The 26,309-nt window shown below is 43.0% G+C and overlaps 1 protein-coding gene across 1 annotated transcript; it reads left to right on the forward strand.

The window, feature by feature from the left end:
• The first annotated feature begins 81 nt into the window (after window positions 1-81).
• Window positions 82-25,031, forward strand: LOC115094424 (regulator of cell cycle RGCC-like). Its single transcript, XM_029607466.1, has 5 exons — window positions 82-173; window positions 12,223-12,381; window positions 16,359-16,439; window positions 18,001-18,063; window positions 22,713-25,031. Exons 1-5 carry the CDS (start codon window positions 146-148, stop codon window positions 22,718-22,720), a joined length of 339 nt encoding a protein of 112 aa, XP_029463326.1. The 5' UTR covers window positions 82-145; the 3' UTR covers window positions 22,721-25,031.
• Window positions 25,032-26,309: the final 1,278 nt, after the last annotated feature.

The following is a 26,309-nucleotide window of genomic DNA, read 5'->3' on the forward strand; positions in this document are numbered from 1 at the left end:
CTTTTCTTTGATTGGCTAATGTAATGGTGATGGGCGGAGCCAGAAGCACAAAAGTGCAAGCATTTTTCTGCGGTATTAGTACAAATAACTACTGAGGGAATTTCAAAGGGGCTAAATCAAGGTCTGGACTTTTCCCACAAGTACCATGGCTTCAGACAGCGTGGAGAATACAGGTTAGTTAAATCACTTCCACCCCACATCCCCCAGAAAATGTATTGTAATAATTTGAGGAGTGATTTTATTTTTAGCGTTTGAAAAATTGTTCGAATATATTTAATAGCTTTAAAATCCAAATAGCAATATTTTAATAGCCACCGTAAATGAATTTCTCCAAAATGCTATAAAATGTCATATTTAAATTATTGGTTGTAAAAGTGTCATCAGTATCAGAGATGTCCCTAGTTACATATATAGATATAGATATTGATATGTATTTGTTCATATCTTTAATTGCAATCGCTTTTGCTTAATCACCAAAATGTCATTTTTTTAAATACCGTTTAACAATTATGAGTTTTTTAAAGAGTCGCGACCTAACTCACTGGTGTTACCCAGTGCGGCTTTTGTTTTTTTTTGCGCTCAGTACTTGAAGCAAGCAAATGCTTGATTCTTTTCGGGGAAGCTGATGTTGTGGCACAGACTTTATTTTTCGATCATCTGGGTACAGTCCTGGAGCGAAGCTGGTGCAATTTACCTGGCTCGGTTCTGCTTAACAGTAACGGGACTTTTCAAGGTAGGCTGGGAGCGCAGGCGTGCAGTTTGCTTATACTATCGGCATTAATAGTTAAGGCTCAGGTTCACTTAACTTTCTATCCTCAGAATTATATTTTTTTAAAAAACGCTTTGAAGTGGAAGCCTCCTAACTCAGATTTTTATATTTTAGTGTTGACATCGGTAGTATTATACAAATAATAAAGAACGGATACATGAGGGTTAAGCAAAAGATCTAGCTTGTATTCTCCCGGATTATGACTGAAGGGAGGGGGGTTTCCATATCTCATAAATGGGGAAGCCATGAGTTAGTGATGGAAAGCACCCTCCCCTTGTCTGCCGGAAAAATAAACCCTACATCCAGTGGACCAGCAATGTATATTTTTATTGCCATATATACATTCCATTTTATTAACAAATATTTTAAATCCCTAATGTAGCTGTGTTTGAAAAAGGTTTGGATAAGTTCCTAGAACAGAAGTCTATAAACTGCTATTAATCAATAATGATTAGGAGCTTGCGATCTATTCATTTAATGTTTGGGTACTTGTGACTTGGTTTGGCCACTGTTGGACACAGGATACTGGGCTTGATGGACCTTTGGTCTGGCCCAGTATGGCATGTTCTTATGTTCTTATCATATGTGTCTGTTTCATGCTGGTTTGCTTGGATTGAAACCTTTGTACCTTTGTGATGTCATTGACTAACAGACCTCCTCTTCTGAGCTGTGTGACATCATCATGTCTCCCAATTAGAATATTGTATTTCCATTCCCCAACTTTCCAAAGTTCTGAATAGGTACCCGTTTATATAATATTTCTGAAAGTTTATTTAGACAAGATGCACAAATTGAGGCTCTTAAGCCCACATGTATGGCAGAAATAGTAACAGTGCTGAGAAGTACTTGGGCATGGCAGAAACGTGTGCGCCACAGGAAAGAGATTGGGGATAGAAAACCAGAAGCTGCCTAATAGCCTTGTCTTCTATCTTGTATTTTCATCGGAAACTAGTAGGGTGAAGAGACCCAGTATGCTGTTTATCAAGCAATGACGTGACTGCTTTTCTGTTCCCTGTCCTCTTCCCTTTTGTCTAAGTTGTCCAGAAAAGATTACTATTGACACTGTGGTGAACATCCATACAACCCACAACGTGACACTATTAGTTCTAAATTGCAATTTCGTGCATATTTTCTCCTTTTTTAAAAATGTAATTGTGTGTTTCATCCCTATGTACTGTTCTAAGGCGTGGGGGTGTGCACCTCACATCTCACCCAGGGCACATGCCTTGGCCCTGTCTTATTAAACTGAAAGCACCTGTCTCAAAGCTGCTCAGAGCTCCGAGAGATCCATGACATCTTATCCCTTAGTGATTTTGTGTTTGTACATCAGTAACTAGAGTTTGTTGCAAACCTGCTGCCACCACCAGGGATCTGAGCTCCATCTTTCCCCTTCATTCTCTTCAACTTTCTCTTTCAGCTTCCACATCTCCTTCTTTCCTTGCCATTGGTTTTCTTCTCCTCACTTATCCCTAGCTTTTCTCACATCTTTCAGCTCTCTCACCTCCACTTCATTTTTCTCCCTCCTACCCTTCCATTTCTTTTGTCTCCCATTCCATTTACTTCCACATCATCCCTACATAAGAACATAAGAACTTGCCATGCTGGGTCAGACCGAGGGTCCATCAAGCCCAGCATCCTGTTTCCAAAAGTGGCCAATCCAAGTCACAAGTACCTGGTAAGATCCCAGATAGTAGACAGATTCCACATTGCTTAGGCCCAGGGATAACTAGTGACTTTCCTCAAGTCTACCTAGTTAATAATGGTTTGTGGACTTTCCCCCCCCAGGAACTTGTCCAAACCTTTTTTAAACCCAGCTGCATTAACTGCCTTTATTACATCCGCCAGCAATGAATTCCATAGCTTAACTGTGCATTGAGTGTGTTTTCTCCAATTAGTTTTAATTGTGCTAATTAATAACTTCATGGAGTAACCTTTTTATTTTTTTATATTAGTGGTAGAGCAGTGGAAGTCGGGGTCAAATCCCCCTTCCACTTCTTGTGACCTTGAGAAAGTCACTTTACCCTCCATTGCCTCAGGTATAAACTTAGATTACAGGCCGATACAGTAAAAATCGCGGGAGAGCGGGCAAGCGCCCGCTCTCTCGGTGCGTGCACAGGCCACTCTCCTGTGTGCGTGATTCAGTAAATAAAATTATTCAAATTAGGGCCCGCGGTAAAAAGAGGCACTAGGGACACTAGCGTGTCCCTAGCACCTCTTTTTTGACAAGAGCGCAGGCAAAATTGAGCGTCCGGTTTTCAACTCGTGAGCCGTGGGCCAATTTTAAATTTTTTTTTTTTTAATTTTTAACTTTTGGGATCTCCGGCTTAATATCGCCATGATATTAAGTCGGAGGGTGCACAGAAAAGCAAGGGTAAAGCTAACCCATCGAAAATGTGTGTCCAAACTCGAGATAACAGTGCGCTCCGATGGAGCGCACTGTACTGTATCAGCCTGATTGTGAGCTCCCTGGGGAGAAGAAAATACCTACAGGGCCTGAATGTAATCCACTTTGAAGTGCCAAAAGGCTGGAATATAAATATAAATAAAATAATTTGGTGATCGGGTAACTGCAGTACTTTACAATTTAAAGCGATCAAAACTTAAAAGTGACTGGCTTTAATTTCCTGTTTTCTTCTTTAGTACTAAATTCTATTTCTTATTTTTACACTTTTGTTTTTGGGGGATGGAAGAATAAAATCAGGCCCTCTTTTTAAACTCTCTGGATTTCCCTTTTCAGCTCTCCATTTTATATTTACACATATATGCACCACTGTGATGTCTGCATGAAGCTCTGGCCATGGTTTGCACAACAGTGTCAGTGGTCTTAGTGTCCCACCAGCTTCTATCTTAAAATATGTATTAGCCCATAAAAGGTATTACCTTTGCCCAACTACTTTCTTGGATTATTTGTAATTAAGATTGGAAAGGTGCACGCCCTGGAGTACACAAATTCCAGGGGCATTCTTTACTTTATGTGCATCTGTGTCTGATTGTTGGGAAAATGTGAGCTAGTGAATTGCTCTTGTGATTCTGCCTGTTATGCAGCCTCCCAACCACCAGAGGTCCCCGTGGAGTTGCTCCTACTTTTGCTCTAGTCATAGCCTCTGTGGTCCCATGACTCAACAGGGCTCTGCCTATTTAACCCTGCCTCTGGCTTTACTTACTGCCTTGTCATCAAGTTCCCTAGCTCTGTTCTTGGCCCTGTCCTGCCTTGGACTGCTGTCTGGCCTTGTTTTGCCTCTTGGCATTCTGCTTTTGCCTTGACCTGTGGCCTTCTCAGGCCTTCTGCCCTAGCCCTGCTCTGGTTGCCTCTCTTGCCTTCTGCTTTTGCCTGTGGCCTTCCCTGACATGCCTTCTAGCCTGTTGCCTTTGGGCCTTTGTGTTTCTTGTCTGTTCCAGTTAGTCCCGTTCTTGTCCTGTCTTTGTCCTGTTCTATGTGTTCCAGTCTGCTCTAGTGTTCCACGCCTGCTTCTTACCCCAGGCCTGCCTTTCCTTGGGTCTTCCAGTCCAGCCTGCACCTCAGCTCCAGCCATAGCCTAAGTCCTGCTGGCCGTCAGAACCCAAGGACCCGGCCTGCAGGGGAGGTGGCTGGTATAGGCTGAAGATCCTTAGTACTGTCTGTGTATGATCCCAAGCCCTGGCCTGCCCCTGTGGGGGTTCAGCAGCCCTAGCCGGACTCACAGCTATAACAGCTCTCATTTGTTCAGGCTTTGAAGTAGCTGCAACTGGCTCCTGTCCATGGTCTCCCTCATCTCCTACTGCCTCCTGCCTACAGTGCCTGGAGCCTGCGGTCCACCTGCGTCTACAACACTTGCAGTGGAGTTCTGTCGCTGAAGGTCTGCAGGGAGCAGATTTTGGTTGGTGGGGAGAGAGGGTGGCAGTGGAGGCTGCAGGGGAGAGCTAGATTCTGGGCTGTCCGTGATACAGCACAGCTGGCAGCCAGACTGTGCCACCTGCTGTGGCTGGAGGTTGTGCAGCAGGTCCACGAATTGGGAGAACCAAAGATGGCTTGACTGCCAAGGCTTCATGATGCCACTGGTGAGCCTGCTGCTACTGCACACTCTCACCCCAACCCTGTGCAATCCTCAATTTCTGTCTTCCACTCCACATTTCACTCAGGTGTAGTCCCTGTCTCCCTCACTCTCCTCTCCTTCCCCACCCTATGGAACATTATGTCTGTGATATATGCACAGTTGAAAAATGACAGAGACCAACATAGTCAGGCACATAAGGAATTCCACAATATGCATACTGTAGAAAACAACCTTGGGACCAATACAATACAGTGTGCTCAGCCGAGCGCACTGTTTAACTTGCAGTTGGACGCAGGTTGTATAGGTGCTAGCTAATCCCCTTATGCAGTAAGGGGATTAGCGCCTCCACAATGTGCGTACAATGTGGAGTGAAACTAATAGCTCTCATTACATGCAAATGCATGTGAATGAGGCTATTAGCTATTCACTCAGCATGCAAAAAAAAAAGTGTGTCTAAGATGCATATTTTTGCACTCAGTAATGAATGCCTGCCCTGAGCAAGCATTCATTGCTGCACGCTCCTAAAAGTAGTACAGAAAAGCTGAAAAAACTGCTATTCTGTACAGCCTCCTACTTAATATCATTGTGATATTAAGTAGGATGAACAAATCTTTAAGAAAATAAAATTTAAAAAAAAGCGCCAGCAGTCGGGTGCAGGGAAAAGACGCTCAGTTGACAAGTGTCCATTTCCTGAACCCCCTGGCTGTCCGCCATTTAGGGAAACGGACGCTGATAAATTCGGCATCTGTTTTCCTAACCGATGGATGACTGATGCTCGAGGGCTCCCATAAAATATTGCATGGTGCCCCCAGGAGGGGCGCCTGGCGGCACGTTAGGAAAGCAGGCGCTGAGTGTTCAGCGCCCACTTTCAGTGCATATTCCTTGCATCGGCCCCCTTGTATTTTTGATAGGGTAGTGCAATACCCTCTTTTAAAATCCAAACAAAATCCAAATATCAGTAAGGTACAATTGTGCTGCTATTCAGAAGCAGACTTGTGCTGCCCTGTACCTCAATCAAAGACTTTCATAAGGATTTCAGAGTGAGGCAGGGGGTTTTCTGACATCGCCGAGCTGGAAATACGTTGATTTTTTTCTAGCGATTTGGAGCTGAAAATCCTAGAGTGTAGCTGAATGCTGGAGACTTTCAAAATGGAAAATAGACCAGGGCATCCCAAACTTGTCCTGGGGTCCCCATGGGGACTCAGTATATGCACATTTATCTCATGCATGTTTGTTGCGCATAGCCAGAAAACGTGACTGGCTGTGGGGCTCCCAGGGCAGGTTTGGAAAGCCCTGAAGCAGACAAAGCTACGGGACCAGGTGAGATACCTCCTAGGACAGTCCTTGGGACACACCCAGCCAGTCAGGTGTTCAGGATAACCACGATGAATATGCATGAGATAGATCTACATACAGTGGAAGCAGTGCGTGCAAATCTATCTCATGCATATTCATTTTGGATAGCCTGAAAACCAGACTGGCTACGTGTGTCCCAAAGATTGGGTTGGATACTAAGGTAGCCGACAGGGGTCCTGGTTGTCCACTAAATGACCTATTCAGTGGATCTTTCTATGTGAGCCTGGGAAAATCACCATATCTCCCTATATCTTAGTCTAATACAATACTGTTTGTTCTCTTCCAGCCCCCCCCCCCCCCCCCCCCCGAAATTAATCCAGACTCCCACAATGTGCCGGAATGGTCACTCATTCCAGCCTTGGCCATATTCACATATATTAAATTGTAAAACCTCAGGAATCTTGTCTGGATGAGACGCACTAAATTGATTTAAGTTCTCATTATTTACTAATATATCATCTTAAAATGTATCAACAACCAGAAACCTGGGTTACAGTGCCAAGGCAGGACTGCCTTTGACATGTGCCTTCCCAGGGTCACTGGAATGGGCTTTATGATCACCATCACAGAGCTGGAACAAAATCATCTTGGACAAATTAGTGCATCAAATGAGAACAGAGAATGAAAGTGTTAAATGAGAAGAGAATAGTCTCCAAGTCTCTCCTGGTCTCCCGCTGATAGCTGTTCTGACTGGCGTTTCCTGTGTCCTCTCGCCTGCTGTCAGTAGTGTACTCTCCAAGTTGTTGCTCTTTGCTTTCTGTTGCATGTGCAGAGCGTTGCTGGGTTTCCGCCCATCTGCAGAAAGCATATAAGGCACTTGTTTCTTTTTTCAGACCTGCTGGGTGAAGCTTGCCCATAAAGAAAGTTAAATTTGTTACATGCTTTCCTCTTCTACATTTCTTGTTGTCTTTACTCAGAAGCAGAAACAAACCAAAGCTTGTTTTGTGAATAAAAGATACCCGATAGGAAGGCTGTAAAACGTGCGTTCCAGTTTCCTCCCCTTCCCCCTACCCCCCTTCATGTGGTATGAGGCTGTTTTTGTCTTGTGATCACATCAGACTCAATGTCTCCTCTTCCAGAGGCACAGTCCCTTGTCAGCACAGTCTAGGTGCCTGAAACCTTCAGGCAGTCTCACCCAGCTTTTACCACTTCCATGGAGCCAGCCCATGGAGCCCCTGTCACTTCTAGGAGCAGTCTCTCAGGTTCATACACCAACATTGTGCTGTTCATTATATTCAAGGCTAACACTGAAAAGAAACGCAATGAAAAACTCTGGAGAACTCCAGATTAGTTATTCGTTCAATTAAACGTTTTTCATAATTGCCTTTGCTGTAATTTTAGCCCTAAATTTAGAGATATAGATTTTGCATAGGCTTCCAGTTCCTCAGATAACTTATAAAATTGTATGACATTGCTGGGTGTGCCGTATTTAAAAAAAAAATAAAAAAAATCATTTCATTAAGCTGTCATAGCACACAAGACTCCACCACTGGAATCACAAATAAGTTTAACTGGTAAATCCATGCACACAGGTTGAAATCCCACCGCCATCACATAATCGCTGTGTAATACTGAGCAGATCTCTGGGCCTTCCCATGATGCGTAATCTCTCTCTACTTAATTCTTTATTTCCCTTACTATTTGTAGAGTACAGAACCTTTTTTTGTAATCTCTCCGCTCAATGGAGGTGACTACATTTTTTTTCTTTGCATTATGGAGATAGGTATGGAAGGCGATATATGTACAACGTCCAAATCCCTTTCCTCTTCTGAGGAGAGGAGGTGACTTTCAGTGGCTGTGGAAATGGGGGACCCATAGTTAATTGAGAAGGAGGTCACAGAGGGATACTTTATGCAAATAGCTTAACCTCAATGAGTCTCGATCAAATATTGTTCTTGTTTAATTTGAAAATACAACTTCTGGCTCCATTATGCTCAGTTTTGTGTTAAAAAAAATAATTCTGTATACGACAGAGCTAAAGGTGTGGCATGCAGAGGCCATGCTATCTCCCCCACAGAGGTTAATGCATGATGATGGGCTCAGGTCAGACAGGTGGGGGGGGGGGGGGGGGGAAACTGTGCTAGCTTTCCCCCCTCTGAGAGGTCTTCATACTGTAAAAAGTCAAGTCTGCCTTTTCCAGCGCATACATCCCTCCTATGAGTGTGTGAGGAAGAAGGGAGACTAGGTGAAAATCCAGAAAATTGGAACAGGCCACATGTTTTATGTTCCTTCTATTCCTATAATTTGTTGCCACAGAAAAGCCCACTGGGATTTAGATGCCTGGCCCATTGCTGTATTTACTCCAGTGACCGGATTCAGCACTCTGCAATATACAGATTAGTTCTCACTCTTGCTAAAATAGAATTCCAGTCTCAAGGCCCTGTAACATTTGCTAAATGGTAGGTCAGATAACAGAGAAACTTTAAGCTTTTTAATACAAGGAATGGAATTTTGTTGTAGAAGACAAATGCATATGTAATGGCTTAGATACAGTTCTAGCCCTTTTAGACCTTAGCTTGGCCTTCATTACTATTTGTTGACCATTCTATTTTATTATCTGGTTTAGGTCATACCTTCAAGACAGAGTTTAGTGGACCCAATTGGCTCTAAGTATTCTTTTTCATGGTGTTTATAATATGATTCTCTGCTTTCACCTTTATCTTTTTAACATAAGAACATAAGAAATTGCCATGCTGGGTCAGACCAAGGGTCCATCAAGCCCAGTATCCTATTTCCAACAGAAGCCAAAACCAGGCCACAAGAACCTGGCAATTACCCAAACACTAAGAAGATCCCATGTTACTGATGCAATTAATAGCAGTGGCTATTCCCTAAGTAAACTTGATTAATAGTAGTTAATGGACTTCTCCTCCAAGAACTTATCCAAACCTTTTTTGAACCCAGCTACACTAACTGCACTAACCACATCCTCTGGCAACAAATTCCAGAGCTTTATTGTGCATTGAGTGAAAAAGAATTTTCTTTGATTAGACTTAAATGTGCTACTTGCTAACTTCATGGAATACCCCCTAGTCCTTCTATTATTCGAAAGTGTAAATAACCAATTCACATCTTCTCGTTCAAAACCTCTCATGATCTTAAAGACCTCTATCATATCCCACCTCAGCTGTCTCTTTTCCAAGCTGAACAGCCCTAACCTCTTCAGCCTTTCCTCATAGGGAAGCTGTTCCATCCCTTTTATCATTTTGGTTGCCCTTCTCTGTACCTTCACCATCGCAACTATATCTTTTTTGAGATGCGGAGACCAGAATTGTACCCAGAATTCAAGGTGCAGTCTCACCATGGAGCGATATAGAGGCATTATGACATTTTCCGTTTTATTAACCATTCCCTTCCTAATAATTCCTAACATTCTGTTTGCTTTTTTGACTGCTGCAGCACACTGAGCCAATGATTTTAAAATATTATCCACTGATGCCTAGTTCTTTTTCATGGGTGGTAGCTCCTAATATGGAACCTGACATCGTGTAACTACAGCAAGGGTTATTTTTCCCTATGTGCAACACTTTGCACTTGCCCACATTAAATTTCATCTGCCATTTGGATGCCCAATCTTCCAGTCTTGCAAGGTCCTCCTGTAATGTATCACAATTCGCTTGTGATTTAACTTCTTTGAATAATTTTGTATCATCTGCAAATTTGATAACCTCACTCGTCGTATACCTTTCCAGATCATTTATATATATAGCACCGGTCCAAGTACAGATCCCTGAGGCACTCCAATGTTTACCCTTTTCCACTGAGAAAATTGACCATTTAATCCTACTCTGTTTCCTGTCTTTTAACCAGTTTGTAATCCACGAAAGGACATCGCCTCCTATCCCATGACTTTTTAGTTGACTTTGTCAAATGCCTTCTGAAAATCCAAATACACTACATCTACCGGTTCATCTTTATCCACATGTTTATTAATCCCTTCAAAAAAATTAAGCAGATTTGTTAGGCAAGACGTCCCTTGGATAAATCCATGTTGACTGTGTTCCATTAAACCATGTCTTTCTATATGCTGTACGATTTTGATCTTGAGAATAGTTTCCACTATTTTTCCTGACACTGAAGTCAGGCTCACTGGTCTATAGTTAACCAGATGGCCCCTGGAGCCTTTTTTAAATATTGGGGTTATATTGGCCACCCTCCAGTTTTCAAGTACAATAGATGATTTTAATAATAGGTTACACATTTTAACTAATATATCAGATATTTCATTTTTGGGTTCCTTCAGTACCCTAGGATGCATACCATCTGGTCCAGGTGATTTGTTACTCTTTAGTTTGTCAATCTGGCCTACTACATCTTCCAGGTTTACAGTGATTTCGTTCAGTTCATCTGACTCATCACCCCTGAAAACCATCTCCGGAACTGGTATCTCCCCAACATCCTCATTAGTAAACATGTATTTGTTACTACTGGGTAACATCATGAAGAAGGCTGGTATGCAGCACATTTTGTATGCAGATGACATTCAAATTCATTGTATTTTAGGTCAAACTCGGTCTTTCCAAGTGAAGAATCTTAACCATTGTCTGTGTGAGATGAAAGCCTGGCTAACAAGCTCATCTTGAATCACCTTGAAACCTAGGTTCTTTGGCTATGCCATCCAGCCCTGTTTTGTCTCCCTCCACAGGTGGTTATTAAAGACAGATTGATTGCCCAAAGTGATGAGGTGAAAACTTTGGAGGTTATCCTTCCTAGATTCTCATGTAACGTTATGAAAATGTCTTTTTTTTTTCATCTGCATTGCATCTTTGCTCATTTATTTACTCGCGCTCCGATTTTGACCCATTTATTTTATTGTAATTCTCTTATTTGGGTCTACCTCAGAAACAACTGGGCCTTCTTCAGTTAGTGCAGAATACTGCAGTTGGCTTCTGTTAGGTTTGGGAACATATGACCATAGTATTCCTGATTTGAAATCATTACACTGGCTGCCGGTGGCTTTTATAGCAGAATTTAAAATTCATTTCTTGGTCTATAAAGCCATGAATAGCCTTGCTCCCAGGTATTTGAACTCAAACTTAAAACAGAATTGTGCTCAAAGATCAATTTCTTCATCCTGCCAGCTTTTGCTAGCGGTACCAACTAAGATTGAGTTTACCCATACGAGTAAAAAAAAAAACCTTTCCTTGCTGTGGACCGATGCTCTGCAATTCCTTTCCTCAGAGGCTTTGGCCAATGAGAAGCTTCGTGCAGCTTAGAAAGTCTTTAAGTAGGTATTTGTTAGCTTTACAGTTTGTCTCCTTTTAAGCAGGAGCCTAGAATTCTCCTGTTTACTGTGATTGGGATTAGTTCATGTTGTCTCTAGGAGCCAAATTTTTATACTTTTTTGGGGGACTGTTTTTCTTGTGTGTTTGGCTTATGTTCTCCTGTTTTGCATGTATTTTATTTTTAAAGTTTTGTTTGTTTTATTATTTTATTGTAGATCACTTGGAGCTTTTTTGAGGTTGGGTGATTCATATAAGTTAAACATAAATAAATAAATGTTTTGGATGAAATCATCCTTACAATATTCCTACCAAAAAACAAAACAAAACCGTAAGCACAGCACCCATGACTGATGCTTTTAAAATACAAGGTATATTTGTTGCATTCAGTGCCCATAATTGTATTACTTTTTGGCCATGCGGTCTTTTTCCTGCTCTTCTAGGCTTTCAACACTGTTGGAACAGTCCTCTACGAGGGTTGTTGTGCCATGAGCCTTCATCTGCACCTACCCAGGCAGGGGTTTCCCCTATTTTTGTTAGTGTGATCGGTCATCAGCAACAAACTGTGGCTCCTTTTGGAACCTAGCTCATGTGGGTCTGGCTTATTAGGTGTTGCTGTTTTCTTGTGGCTGAGACGTCCTCGTCCCAAGTGCTCTGAATGCTGCTTCCAGAGCATCCACATTCCCAGCCAGCCCAAGGAGTCTCACACTTTTAGGCACGTATGCAAGCTGTATACATAATCCGTGCATGAGGCATGAGTGCTGCATGCAGTTACTGCTGGGGCTGCAATGGTGGGCGTGGCCATTCCTAACCAACGCTTTCTTATCTTCCCCAACTGCAGCTTTTGTCGACGATGCTCTCGAGGACATTCTGCGTCAGTTCGACGAGACAATTCGGGATTTTGAGCAGGGTCCCTGCAGCCAGTATGAAGAGCATCTGGAGCAGCTGAAGCGAAGGAACATCCCGAGTATGTGTGACAGCGGCATTGACGAGCTGGAAAGTGAGTGGGAGGAAGCTGGGAAGCCTCTACTATAGGCGTGTGAAGAGATGATTTATTCTTATGCTGCTGACGAGTCTTCTGCATATTCATGAAGTCCAAGGGATCTAAAATCTCTTATTGTACCTAAGTTTCTCTTTAGTGTAAAGGCATATTGCAAACTTGTGCCCAATGTTGCTGAGCTAGACCAGGTTGCTTCAGTCCTGGTTTACTGAATTATGCTTCATTCTGGACCCTTTCCTAGTAAAACAGGACCACACATTCTAGAATAGAGTGGAATGGTCTTTAAGAAAAATCAGAACTGGATCAACCTGTAAAAGGTGACCTAGCTTGATAGCAGCAGCTCTTGAAATGACTAAAGATCACTGCTGGAAAGAAACTGCTTGCACAGTTCCAGTGACTGGGCGGAGAATACGTGCTTGGGATGGGCAGGTCGATCCATGTTAAATCTGGACCTCTCGTTCACCACTTGGAAGAACCTGACCTGCTTTCTTTGTTCAATATGAGGTGGCTTTAGTCTGGAAATCCAGAGCATTAGGAGGCAGGAGTAGTTAGCACACTGGGCTTTGATTCAGAGGAGCTTCTGACGCTTGACTTGTCTTTACTACTGAATTTCTGTGTGACCTTAGGCAAGGTCACACAGAAATTATCTATCTTAGTCTGAGTTTTCCCTGTCAGCAAACGGTATAAAATATATTTGTGGATGGTTAGTCCAGTGGCTGAAGTGATAAGTACTGTTCTCGCCCATGCAGAAGGTGCCAGTGTGACCCCTAAGTCAGGCCTTCTGCATCCTGGGTCAGCTGGGGTTAAGGGTGTTGCAGTAATCAGGTTCCCTGGCAGAGGAGAGGGAAGGAGTTGGGGGGGGGTCATTGCTTGAGGGTGACACCTAGCAGCTTGATCGCAGGCTTCTGGTGCATGCAGTGATGGAAGTTGGGAGAGGGTGTAAAACAGGGGGAAAAAAAATAAATCCCCGGCTACTTGTGAATGAAGGCCCATGGTGTCAGCTTTCAGCTCTGTTTCTGATAGAGCTGAAAGCACAAAGGATCAGGAGGAAATGGTTGGGCCCAAAAAAAAAAAAAAAAAAGATTGTAGAAGTCCCCTTGAAGTGGAAGAGAGGCAAAATATTTCCATGCCTTGTAGTTTAGCTAGCGCTCCTTAATATCACCCATCACAAATGTGGGAACAGTTATAGGGACTCTGATGGCATGGGTGAGTTGTGAGCAAACGGGCCGAACGATCAGAGGGATCCACCGAACAGCACAGGTGGAAACCAGAATCTTTGGGGAGAAATTCTTTCCAGCGATATGCGGTGAACAACAGCAAAGAAGTAACCATGGGCAAGAAGATGCAGATTTATACCTTTAGGGGGCTGAGGAGAGAGGAAGGAAAGGAGCGATTGTCTTGTATTATGAATGTAATAAAGGTGAAATTGCAAAAGCTGGAAGCCACGTGACAGGCAGCTTTGAACTAAGTTACAATAGCACTGGATGTGACTCACAGCCGGCCATAGCTGATGCTTTGCGGAGAAGCAGCACTCATGCCTTCCGTCTCAGAGGTGGTTCCTACTTCAGCTGCCTGACTTTGCAGAAGAGAAGACAGCTGACAATATACCAAGAACCGAATTCTCCATTAGTGGTGTGCTTTGAAATAACTTTCATTGGTCAGCAAAATTCTGACAGGGCTTGGCTTGCTGATAAACGTCCTAACATTGCAGCTGCTGCCAGTGGTTGTAAAGCGTCTCAGCTTCTTTCCTCCTAAAACAATTAGTAACACTGCATATGGTTCATGTCTTATTAGCCCTCTATGAGTGGCACTGTCTGACAGTAGCTTAGCCATTCACTGCTTTGCCTTTCATTGCTATGCTTATTAAAGCGCTTGATTGATGATAAATCAGTGTTAAGAGATGAGACCTGCACCTTAACTTTCAGCCTCCGTCAATCTCTTGGCCAAAAGTATTTTGCATGCGTTCAAAGGATGCAAGCGACAGTGCTGGCAGCAGCAGCATCCATATTTAAGCAATGATGTACAATCAAATCTTTGTCAGGCCAGCAAAAATGAGTTTAATCAGGTGTTATTCTCAGATGAATCACTACGTAGAGTTCAAAATCATGCTAGCATTTGATCAAATGCCTTTCCCCATTCAGGCGGTTACTTCAGAAGGCTGCTTACCTTATTCTCACTCCTTTCTCCCACTCTGCAAATTCCAATAAAAGTGTTGCAGTTGAAGGACAGAGGGTGCCTTAACGCGTTGAAGCCCTTCCCCTCAGGGGAGACCCTGATTTCGCTCTTTACTGTTTCACCAGACATCTCCTTAACTACTCCTCAGTTTGGGATAGCTCTAAATCCCAGAGCTTGTGCTGACTTAGCCAAACTCCTCCCTGAAGCAGACTGTCTCAGAGTCTCCAGGCAGCTCCTGGAAAGCTCTCCCTCCGTGTTCCTCTCCTGAGGAAACGAATGCTCCTCCTCCTCACTCTGCAGCAGGGCCTGCCCAGGACAATAGACTTAATAGTAGGGATGTGCTGTCATGTTTAAAACGACAGGGGAGCACCAATAAAAATTGTTTTGTATCATCTCCAATCCAAAATACGATTAAAAAAAACACATTTTCTTTTGCTTTTTTGTCATTTTAGCAAGCTTTAAATAATGAATTTAGCATGTGCTAAAACGACAAAAAAAAATTAAATAAAGAGAAAACGAAATGATAACCCCGATGAACCGTAGACCATTTCTTCTTTGATTTGTAAATCATTTCTATTAAGAAACCACAGGGCAGGTTACATAGGTATCCTCAAGTTCCACGTCCTATGTGCAGTGCCTGAATAGTCTTATTTAGTAAACGAAACAGAGACAAGCAGGCAGTCACCAAGCAGCATCATACAGGCCACCTAAGGGACAGGCTAAGGGATTATTCCGGTCCATAAAATAGGCCAGACTGCTCAATACAGGTAAAAGCAGGCCTGCATGCATACTATATATTTCCAATAACAATTGATATTAAACTTTAACAATAAAATGATAATTCATACATACATGTAAGAAAAGAACTGAACATTCTTATGAAAAACTGCGCAAGCTCAGGTATCAGATCAAGTACCTGATGTGCTTCACTCTGAAAGCTGCTATGTTTGTACTGCATGCCTGTGGCTTACTATTAACTTAAGTAATAATATCAACCCCCTCGCCCCCCCCTTCTCTTCACCCTGCTAGCCCCCACCTCTCCCTACCTTCAGTTCAGCCTCCCTTCATAACTGAAATGACGCTACATTTTGATATTTTAACAAACCAGTATCTGCATTATTCAGCATCCTAGGCCATGAAAGAATAAAGCAATTTCATTATTTATTTATTTATTTATTTTAGTTTTTTCTATACCGGCATTCGTGAGAGTATCACATCATGCCGGTTTACAATAAACAGTGGAGTGATAAAAGGTACAGTGAACGAAATAAATAACAGGTGCTAAACAAAGAAATAGTTACAGTTACAATAAAACAGGGATAAGTACAACTAAGGGCAAGAAGAAAAAATGATAGGAACTTTAACATAGTATATTAACCAAAGTATGACGGGGTACATTACAAAGAATTATGTGGTTTACAATGACTTGTTCATTTGAACTAATTGCAGTTTTTTACATAAGAGTAGTGATCAGAAGTAGTGGTTTTTTGCATACGGGTAGTGCTTGGAAGTTGGTTATAGGTGAGTTATGAGTTTAATCCGTCTGGGAAGGCTTTTTTGAATAGCCACGTTTTGAGTCTTTTCCTGAATGTTGGAAGGCAAGGTTCCTGCCTTAGCTCCGTTATGAGGGCAGCAGTGGCAAAACAGTAGGATGGCATCAGCTCAGTAGGATGGCATTGCTCAGTATTCTTTTACCTGCAGCTCCTTGTAAATGGCTGAATTCTCAGGTTTGCTGAGAGCACACAGCAGGACAAAACAAGTTTTACAGCGATTCTCAAACTCTTGGTTCATTCTGCCCCCAGGTGCCAGCACATCTCCTGGAAGCAGCCTAAACACCAGTGAGGAGAACCTCAACGCAACAGTTGCATCCTCCATCCCCAAAGGTAAGGCTGCACCTCTGCACCCTGCATTCATAACCACTGACAGCGGACGCCTACCGCCCCCCCCCCCCCTGCTCTCACTCCATGCAATCAACCAGTTTGGTATAAAGCAAAGCCCAGGGCTTTCTTGGTGACACCTGGCTTTGATGATCACTAACGCTGTGCGATGGAGTAGGGAAGTGAGGAAGCAGGAATCCCTCCTCAGCCCTGCGAGCGTTCCCCTCCCCCCCCCCCCCCCACTAACGACAAGCTCTGTAGAAGCTCCTCAGTACATGACTAGTACAGCATGTTCTCCACATGACTTCTCGTGTTCTCGGTTTAACTATTGGCTCGATTCACCTCCTACTGCACAAATGATCCCATTGTTGGTGGCAGGCTCCTTGTCTTTCAGCTCTCTAAGCCCCTATTTTTCTCCTAACGGAAGAAGCTCATTTTGTGGCAATCTTTTCATTATGTCACATGGCTTGACAGGTTTCCCCTGCTTCTCTATCCCAGAGCTGTAACTAGGCATGTCAGCGGCAGAGAAGCAGATTTGCACCTCCCTCCATTTCCCACTCTGATCTCCATCCCTTCCACTCTGATCCCATTCTCTTTTACTCTCTCCTCTCGTCCTCCCACCTGGATGGGAGGAAGAGAGCTGGCTTTTCATCTGCTGCTGGCCCATACTTGCATTTCAGTCATTTTTCTGTGACCCTAAAGGGCACTGCACCCTGAGCAGCTTCCGCTCTTGCCCAGCTCTAGTTACAGCCTTGCTTCTTCCATGATTCCCAATGACCAGACTCATATCTCAAGGCTCTGTGTTGCTTGTGGCAATCTTGGAGCAGAGCCTTATAGGATGATTATTCACAGTGGGTCTGAAAGCAAGAAATGGCAGCATAGAAGGATGTCTCGATGGCTGGATAGGATGTCTCGATAGGATGGAGAAAATGACATGGAACCATTATTCAATGAGATGCGCCAAAGGTTGACACCTGATCCAGGTCAAATCAGACAAGCTAAGCCAGTTTTGGTTTTGCTCATTGCAATCATGAGCGCACTGCGATTATTTTAATATTAAAAAAAAAAGCTGGACTGGAAATCTGTAAATGAGGTAGGGGAGTGGTTCTCAGCCCTGTCCTCTGGACACATCCAGCCAGTCAGGTTTTCAGGACATCCACAATGCATATGCATGAGAGAGAGAGTTGCATGCACTGTTCTTCATTGTATACTAATCTATCTCATGCATATGCATTGTGGATATCCCAAAACCTTAACTGGCTGGCTGTGTCCCAAGAAATGGGTTGAGAACCACTGTAGTAGAGTAAAACCAGGACTAACTCAGCCTGCCACGGCTTGTCTGGGTTAGGTGACAAAGCCAGATACACAGGTGCAGGGCACTCTCTCAACTTACCCATGGGTCTGCGTCTTTTTCACTGTCACTCAGAGCTTAAATTCTAAAGACGGAAGAAAATAAACTCACCTTACTCAGAGGCCGGCCCTCCCTGTTGCGCCTTGGACTATATGATGGGTATCTCACGGACAAGTAGATGCAAAGTTTGTGACTTTTCTCTCTTCTTTCTTAAAGCTAAACTTGGTGACACGAGGGAGCTGGAAAACTTCATTGCGGATCTGGATAAAGTACTAGAAGGTATGTACCAGGTCCCTCGACTGCAGTGTCATCAGGCCAGTTACTATCCAGTTACAGCTGATCCTCATTCTGTCTTCCTTGCATGTGTGAAAGCCTGTGCTGTCCATGTTGGGATGATCCTGTGAATCCCAGGTCTGTATAGGATGTTACAGACAGATATCTTAGTCAGCAGAGGTATTCTTCTGTCCTGGAAAAGAGGCTGGATCAGTACTAGTAGGAATGCAGCATAATTCCTTCTCACAAAAGTCAGGTTGTATCAGCTTGCGCCACTGAACTTATGGACTTACAGTTTTGCTTTTCATAGGGTCATCAGAACTACAAGTCCATATTTGCAGTAGGGCATAAAGCAGAACTGACTCCATCTGCCCCTTGTCATATGACGTCATCTGGTATCCTTAGGGCCTGCTAGCATCATTTTTATTATTTGGTGTTCATTTATCAAAATGTGTCCATGTTTCCCAGCACCACACATCTTCTTTCCCCCTCACCCTCTGCAATGCTTATAGCAAACCATTTGACATCCCCCACTTGTCCAGGGCTTATGGACAAATGTTCTCAAAGGGTCATCCCAACAGTGTGATAACATCACGGGCATCTCTGTGGCCTAGCAGAACTCCCCTGGCACCCACAGGCAGGTGACTCAAACTTGGAACTCCTGCACAGAGCACTGCCACCAAGCCACAGTGCTAGCCCTGTGTTGAAATAAGTTTATTTTAAGTACAAAATCTTTTCTTAATTGCCTTGGCTACTTGCATCAACTTTATTTGCAACATTTATGAGAACTAACCCCACAGTCATAGTTTTAACTTCTTGTAGTTTAGAGGCTATTTGGTCACTCTCTTTACGCAAGAATCATCCACAGCACTATTCTCTACATCCAATGCAGCGATATGCGGCATACAGCATTATACCAGACATTAACCTTATCACACATCATACACCAACAATGACAACTCACCGCATTAGGACAGTCAGCCATTTCTCAACCACATAAATTCAGGAACACATAAACCACTCATATTCCCTTCTTTGCAGTCCATACACTACATCATAGATGATAGGTTAATACTACAAAGAACACATAACATACATGAAGTTAGACCAGACACAATAAATTTACAAATTATAAAAGATTTGTGCACTGGAGAATATAAACAAAATTTCTTGGCTGCTTGTATTTGTTATACTTAAGTGTGTAATAGGCCTCTCCTGTGTAGCTGTGTGTTGAAGGCTGAGAATAACTGCTGTGTGTGGGAGATGCGCATCCCTTTCTCCACTCCCTTACTCTTCCTGTGCTAGGATTGTCTTTATAGTCAGTTCTAAACTCTCAAAGCATCCTATCCTAGGAGAGGTGGAGTGGATACTGATTTTCAGATTAGTAAAAAGCAGTCATATGTTTGTGAAAGGCTGTTCAATCCAGATGTACAGTACTGCTGCTAAAGCAATGAGGAACAAAGACAGTATGCAAACGGGATGAAACATTGTCTCAGTTTGTTTGATTTCTATATACACATGGACCTTCTCTAATTCCTGTATGGTATTTTTTTTTAGCCACAATTAATAATAGCTTTTCTACCAGAAAAATGTCTTTCCTGAATTTAGCCTTAAAAGTTGTGATGTATAATTAGGTTTATTTATTTATATACCAACATTTGATCTCAATTGAGATATCACACTGAGGCAATGGAGGGTAAAGTGACTTGCTCAAGATCACAACGAGCAACAGCAGGACTTGAACCCTGGTCTCCTGGTTCATAGTCCATGGCTCTAACCACTAGGCTATTCCTCCTCCCTGTTACAAGCTTACTGACTTCACAGGACCAATGTTAGACTTTCTGGGAACTAGAGCAGAAACTAAGGACCGCACTATCCCATGCCTTCTCTCCCCACCTGCTCCCGTGATCCTGGGTCCCCTCTCTCCTCACCCTAACTCCCCCCCCCTCCACCCATGGACCTCACCTGGGTCCTCATCATCCCACCTGGATCCTTTCTTCCCTCATCCTGCTTTGCCCATGAACCTTCCCCATCAAAACCTGAAGTTCTGTGCTTTCTTTTAGCACAAAAAAACTGCTGATTGCTGTTCAGAGCTCTGACTGTAACTTCACAAACAGGAAACACTTTCTCGGGCATGTTCCTGCAACAGTTTCCTCTTGCCAAGCTGTAACCATATCAAACCAACCCAAAGAGAAATAAAATTTGCTGTAACATGTAATATTTGTGCTAAGTAAATAGTTGTTTTGGAGGAAGAAGAGAACAGAGAGGGTCAATATAATTCCTTTTTTTATTATCAATATCAGGGAGTCAGCATTTAGAAATAGCATTTGCACATTAACTAAAGGAGACGTGAACATTTTATGATGCTTAGTTTCTGATTTTGGTAGATACATTTTCACATGAGTATGGGGATTGTTATGCAAATTTCTGTGTAATAAGTACATTATTAAATATTAGATATAGGAAATTAGGCAAGAAATGGAGTCCACTGGTAACCACAGGCACTAACCAATGGCAGGGCAGTTTTAAAAAGCTTGATGACATCACAGTGAGCTCTGACTTCATGACATTTCAACTGAACTGAACTGGCCAATTCCCCTTCTAAATGTTGGAATCAGCAAGGGCACATGAAAAGTGCCAGACGAGGGTCACTAGGTGCTCCTCTGTCTGTGACACTAATTGGAATGAAATTGGATAAATGGTTCAATAGCTATTAGGTGAGGACAGAAAAACTGTGGAGTTCAGACAGATACACTGGTGGGATGATTTTATGAGGGTAGTTTCCCTATAGGAAACTAGGCTAAGAAAATAAGAGCCCTGTCTATTATTTATTTATTTGTTTTTTAATTTATTTAAAGTCTTTTATATACCATATTAAAGATTTAAAAAAAAAAAAAGCACCTTACTAAGGGCCTCATTTTTAAAGCAGTTTACCGCGTGCGAATTAGTAATTTGGTATTCAGGGGGCAGAGTTGGGGCGGAGCATATGCAAAGCGGGAACCAGTTTATCGTGTGCAGCAAAACAGCCACAGTGTTAGCGCGGCTGCTAACTACAACCCTCAAATTTGCGGTACGGACTGTGCTACAGGCCAGTAAAGGAGAGAGAGAGAGAGAGAGAGAGAGAGAGAGAGAGAGAGAGAGAGACTTACTATAGTGCCTATGCCCTAGACAGGTATTTTAACCCCTATGGGAGGGCCACCTACTAACTCGGGGTGGGGATTAGGTTCGGGGGTTGGGGGCCACTTTCGCATTCCACATGAGACCTACGGAAAGAACAGTGGTCTCTAGTGAAGATTTGCTGGCCGTCGGAGTGAGGAAACTCACTCCAAGAGGAGATTTGGGCTACGTTCTCTCAACCTAGCTTGATGGACACTCTTCCTGGGCAACAACAAGCTAGATGGAGAGAACGTTGCCCAAATCTCTTCTTGGAGTGAGTTTCCTCACTCCGACGGCCAGCAAATCTTCACTAGAGACCACTGTTCTTTCCGTAGGTCTCATGTGGAATGCGAAAGTGGCCCCCAACCCCCGACGCTCATACCTAATCCCCACCCCGAGTTAGTAGGTGGCCCTCCCATAGGGGTTAAAATACCTGTCTAGGGCATAGGCACTATAGTAAGTCTCTCTCTCTCTCTCTCTCTCTCTCTCTCTCTCTCTCTCTCTCTCTCTCTCTCTCTCTCTCTCTCTCTCTCTCTCTCTCTCTCTCTCTCTCTCTCTCTCTGCGCGATGATTCAATTGCAAAAACTGGCAAATATTGTGCACTGCAATGAAACACCCAAAGAATCATCACACACTAGGAAAACATCACCGCACGCAATGTTTTCCCACTGCATGAAAGAAGCCTCATTTGCATTGGTAACGCCCCCTAATGCGTTACCAATGCGATATTGGACAATGAGACCCTAAGTGTGAAAAAGCACCTCACTAAGACCTTGAAACTTGACTGTTACATCGTCAATTTCTTTATTACTACAGTAAACACTGGCTCTTTGGTCTGTGAGCAAACATCCCAAATCCAATTTACAGAGCAAGGAAGTGGTATCAAAACCAATATTGAAGCCAATGATTAGCACAGCTTTCTGGACTAGGCTTGCTGAAATTGAATATGTTATATATATATATATATATGTTTTAATATAAGTTTAATTTAAATGAAAACAATGGCCACATTAAATAAATCTGAATCTCAAATGGCCACCAGTTTCTGTCATCCTTGGTCCAGAGAGTTTACACGATGGTGTGAGGGTCATGAGCTGGAGTGCTAGCTCGGCTGTCTCACACTTATGAGATCTGCATAAAATCTGAAGAGCACAGGTTCCCAGTATGGTCATCTTGGCCATCACTCCTTTAGAGTGGAAAAATGAGGCACAGTCAACACTAGGCAAAAATTAGTATTTCAATTTGTAGGAAGCACATTGTCCTTAGTGAGAAGACATGTCTCCGCTGACTTTGTATCTAAAATACAGCTCACTGAGTCCTCCTGTAACCAAATAATGTGCTAGAGAGATTGGGATTGTATGTGAGCCTCTTGGGTGGTGACAGTTCAACCAAGAAAGAGAGCTAAAAGAGCCTGAATTGTTTTCTCTCTTTACTTTACAGCTTAGTTTATAAGAAACGAGTTTTTGTTTTAATGGATATTTGTGGGATTTTTTTTTCAGAGATGTGAAACAGGAATACCAGCAGTAAGGATGTCTCAGGGCTGTACTTCTCCATTGCACCTCCTCAAAGCCTTCATCCTTCCTTCCTTTGGATGTTCATATTAAAGGAGCTTTCCCAGATGCCCTGACAGAAGGTCCCTTGAAGGAAGCAATGCTCAATCAATGCTATATATATCACCAGTCTCTGTCTGACCATTTTCTTACACAAACTGCAGAGAAGAAGCAGAAAAACAATAGCACAATAAATCAAAAAGCAGCTTACTTACTAGTGACTGTGGATCTTGAAGGGATCTATCTGTTCCGGGACCTTTTTTTGTGTTTGACCTGTGGCAGGGGAATGGAAATCATGAGAATGGTGGGGAGAGGACCTTGTAATATAAGCTTCTCTATTCTGAGGAGAAGATTCTCACTCCTTATTTGTTTGTAAAAGAAGAAATCCATTAATCTTCCTTAAGCATCACGTGGCAGGTAAAAAGGAGGAATTCCTTAAAGCAGCAACAGGATACAAAAAGCCGGAGGAACATCCAAAACTATAACATGCCTTTGTTGGTTCTGAATATGCCCGTTGTCTCTTGTAAATCCTTTATTTCACTAACATCACATCGTAAATTAATATTTGATGAAAACCACCAAAACTAAAGCTCTGACACACTGACGGTTATACTTTTTCAAAATTTTGCAAGGAGGGCTAATGCTCAAGGCCTCTTTCTTACTTCCTAACTTTTGGTCTCATTTTTTTTTCACTAAAACTGTGCAAGGAACCCTAGTACGATATGATTATTACCAGAGTGCTGCAGGTTATTTGAGACAGGCTGAGTCAGTCATGTTTGCAAAATTCCATCTTATTGTATTTATGAAGTTTTAAAGCCTGCTTTTTCTTTTAGTGAAACTGGAACTTCAGTTCCCTATATAGGGCAGCAAAAAGCCAGGACTAGTTCAGCCTGCCCTCTGTGGCCTGGGACCGTTGGTAACCCTAATCAGTGACTGACGTTTGCTTTCCTGTAAATCGCAAATACAGCAAATAAGTTGGCTAAGTGCCTTTGTCATTCCAATTGCTATCATTATTATTCTTTATTAATAACATGATCTGTATAGTGCATGGCAGTTATACTCAGCTTTGTACATAAATACATTATGAATATAGTTCCTACTCCTTGGGATTTACAATCTGGTCAAGATAGATAGTCAAGACTTACACCATGAAACAACAGGCTTTCAGCTAAGGCAACAAGTCCATGACGGAGAAAAATTAAGTGGATGAAACTGAGGATATTAATTTGAGTATTGACAGATATCATTTTGGGGTCATTAACTAAGGAGAACTAACTGAATCAAGTGAATATAGGTAGAGTTAAGTGCAGACTGAAAAGCTGCATTTACCAATCACTTATCTAATTGGTTAAAGGTCCAGAAATCAGGCCTCTTTCTCACTAGATAAGATAAACAAAGCTGGTTGGGCGAGAAGCCCCATTCCACTCCCACAATTCCAAAACAATGGCTATCTCCTTAAGGCAGAGAGGCACTAGACTTATACATTAAGATTTCCCCTGGTCCTCGAGACACAAAATTAAGAATTTCAGGGAAACATGCAGGAAGGGCAACTTTATCTAACTGAGCAAAGCTGCAAGAAATCAGGACTCTACCCCAGCAGCAATCTATTAAAAAAAAAAAAAAAATCAGGACATGGGCTGTGTAGACGAGGGGTTGAGAGGGAGGGTCCCATCTGAAGACCCCTTGGAGCCCAGAAATTTCACCGCTGTGGTAATGCAGTTGAAAAGACATGCAAGTCCACCCGCAAAGAAGACAAGCTTGAAAACATGCAATACCAGAGCAACAAAAGTGACATCTTCTGAACATGTCAGCTGGCTCCAGGTCTCCTGGCTGACTGGGGACAGTTTAGATATATTTTATCTCATTTCAAAAGCAGTCTCCGTAGGACTACAAGTCTGAGCATGCCCAGAGGGGAGAGAGAGACTCACGGAGGCCGACCAGGCATCTCCACACATTGCCTTGGGATTCATTGAAGTGGACTTCTGGGGTCTCCTTGTCCTGCAGGGACTTCCTTTTCCACTGCAAGGTCAGGATCAAGGGTCCAGAAGACTTTAGTAGGGTTAAAATGCCCACATTAAAGGATTCTGTGCATTCCCCAGAGAAAACCAAGAAATCCTTTAATAAAACAAAGTAAAATATAGCTTGTAACATTATTTGCCTCAGAATATTGTATTTTTTGTAAATGCTACACGATGATATTGACACTATGAAATTTTTTATACAGATATGTATTTTACATGAATAAATGTAATAGATTACATGAACATTTCGGACTGAATAACTTGACTGCCTTTATTTTCTAAAAATATGAGGTTCTGTGAGGTCCATATTTAGCGCCATTTTTTGACTAAAGTTCAGAGTTAGCTGGACAAATGATGGGATTTGACAATCCCGCCACAATGACCGGTGGAGCGCACTGTTAACCCACTATTGGACATGCGTTTTCGACGCGCTAGCTTTACCCCTTATTCAGTAAGGGATAATAGCGCGTCGAAAACGCGCGTCCAACTGCCCCGAACCTAATAGCGCCCGCAACATGCAAATGCATGCAAATGCATGTTGATGGCCCTATTAGGTATTCCCGCGCGATTCAGTAAGTAAAATGTGCAGCCAAGCCGCACATTTTACTTTCAGAAATTAGCGCCTACCTATAGGTAGGCGTTAATTTCTGCTGGCACCGGGAAAGTGCACAGCACCCTCCGACATAATATCCTGGCGATATTAAGTTTAAAAAAAATTTGAAATCGTCTCGCGGCTCGCAGTTTGAAAACCGGATGCTCAATTTTGCCAGCATCCGATTTCCGAACCCGTGGCTGTCAGCGGGTTTGAGAACCGACGCTGGCAAAATTGAGCGTCGGATGTCAAACCCACTGACAGCCGCCGCTCCTGTCCAAAAAGAGGCGCTAGAGACACGCTAGTGTCCTAGCGCCTCTTTTTACCGTGGGCCCTCATTTGAATACGGAATCGCGTGCACAGGAGAGTGGCCTGTGCGTGCTGCTCTCCCGCGACTTTTACTGTATCGGCCCGAGAGTCAGCTATTCGGCTGTTAGCCAGATAAAAAACGATTTGAGTGTTATCAGGCTAACATAGCCAGATAACTTTAGGACAGCCAAACAGCAGTCCTAAAGTTAGCCAGATAAATGTATTCAGCTAACATAGGCCTGGATTCACCATTCTACCGCAGAATGGTGAATCCAGTGAAAACGGGGGGCAGGCCTGCGAAAGCCAGCAGCCATCGCACCACTGCGGTGTGCTGGCTGCCGGCTTTCGCACAGAATAGCGACACCATAAAAGGTGCAGTTATTTGGTGCGCTTCTGGCGACGATAATGTGTCTTACCTTATCGCCGCTAGTGAAGACATCGCGGAGTCCGCCCCGACGCCGCCCTGACTCTTCCCCTCGCCACCCCTAGCAAGCTATCGCACACGAAAAGCAATAGAAAATGACCCCCATAGCTGGGTAGATTCAGTGGTATACCTGCAATGCTGAATAATCCTGTAAAGTTAGCCAGTTAAGCTTATCTGGTTTACTTTGGCCTAGAGTCACT

The sequence above is a fragment of the Rhinatrema bivittatum genome, chromosome 6 (genome assembly GCF_901001135.1).
Source record: "Rhinatrema bivittatum chromosome 6, aRhiBiv1.1, whole genome shotgun sequence".
Lineage (NCBI taxonomy): Eukaryota > Metazoa > Chordata > Amphibia > Gymnophiona > Rhinatrematidae > Rhinatrema > Rhinatrema bivittatum.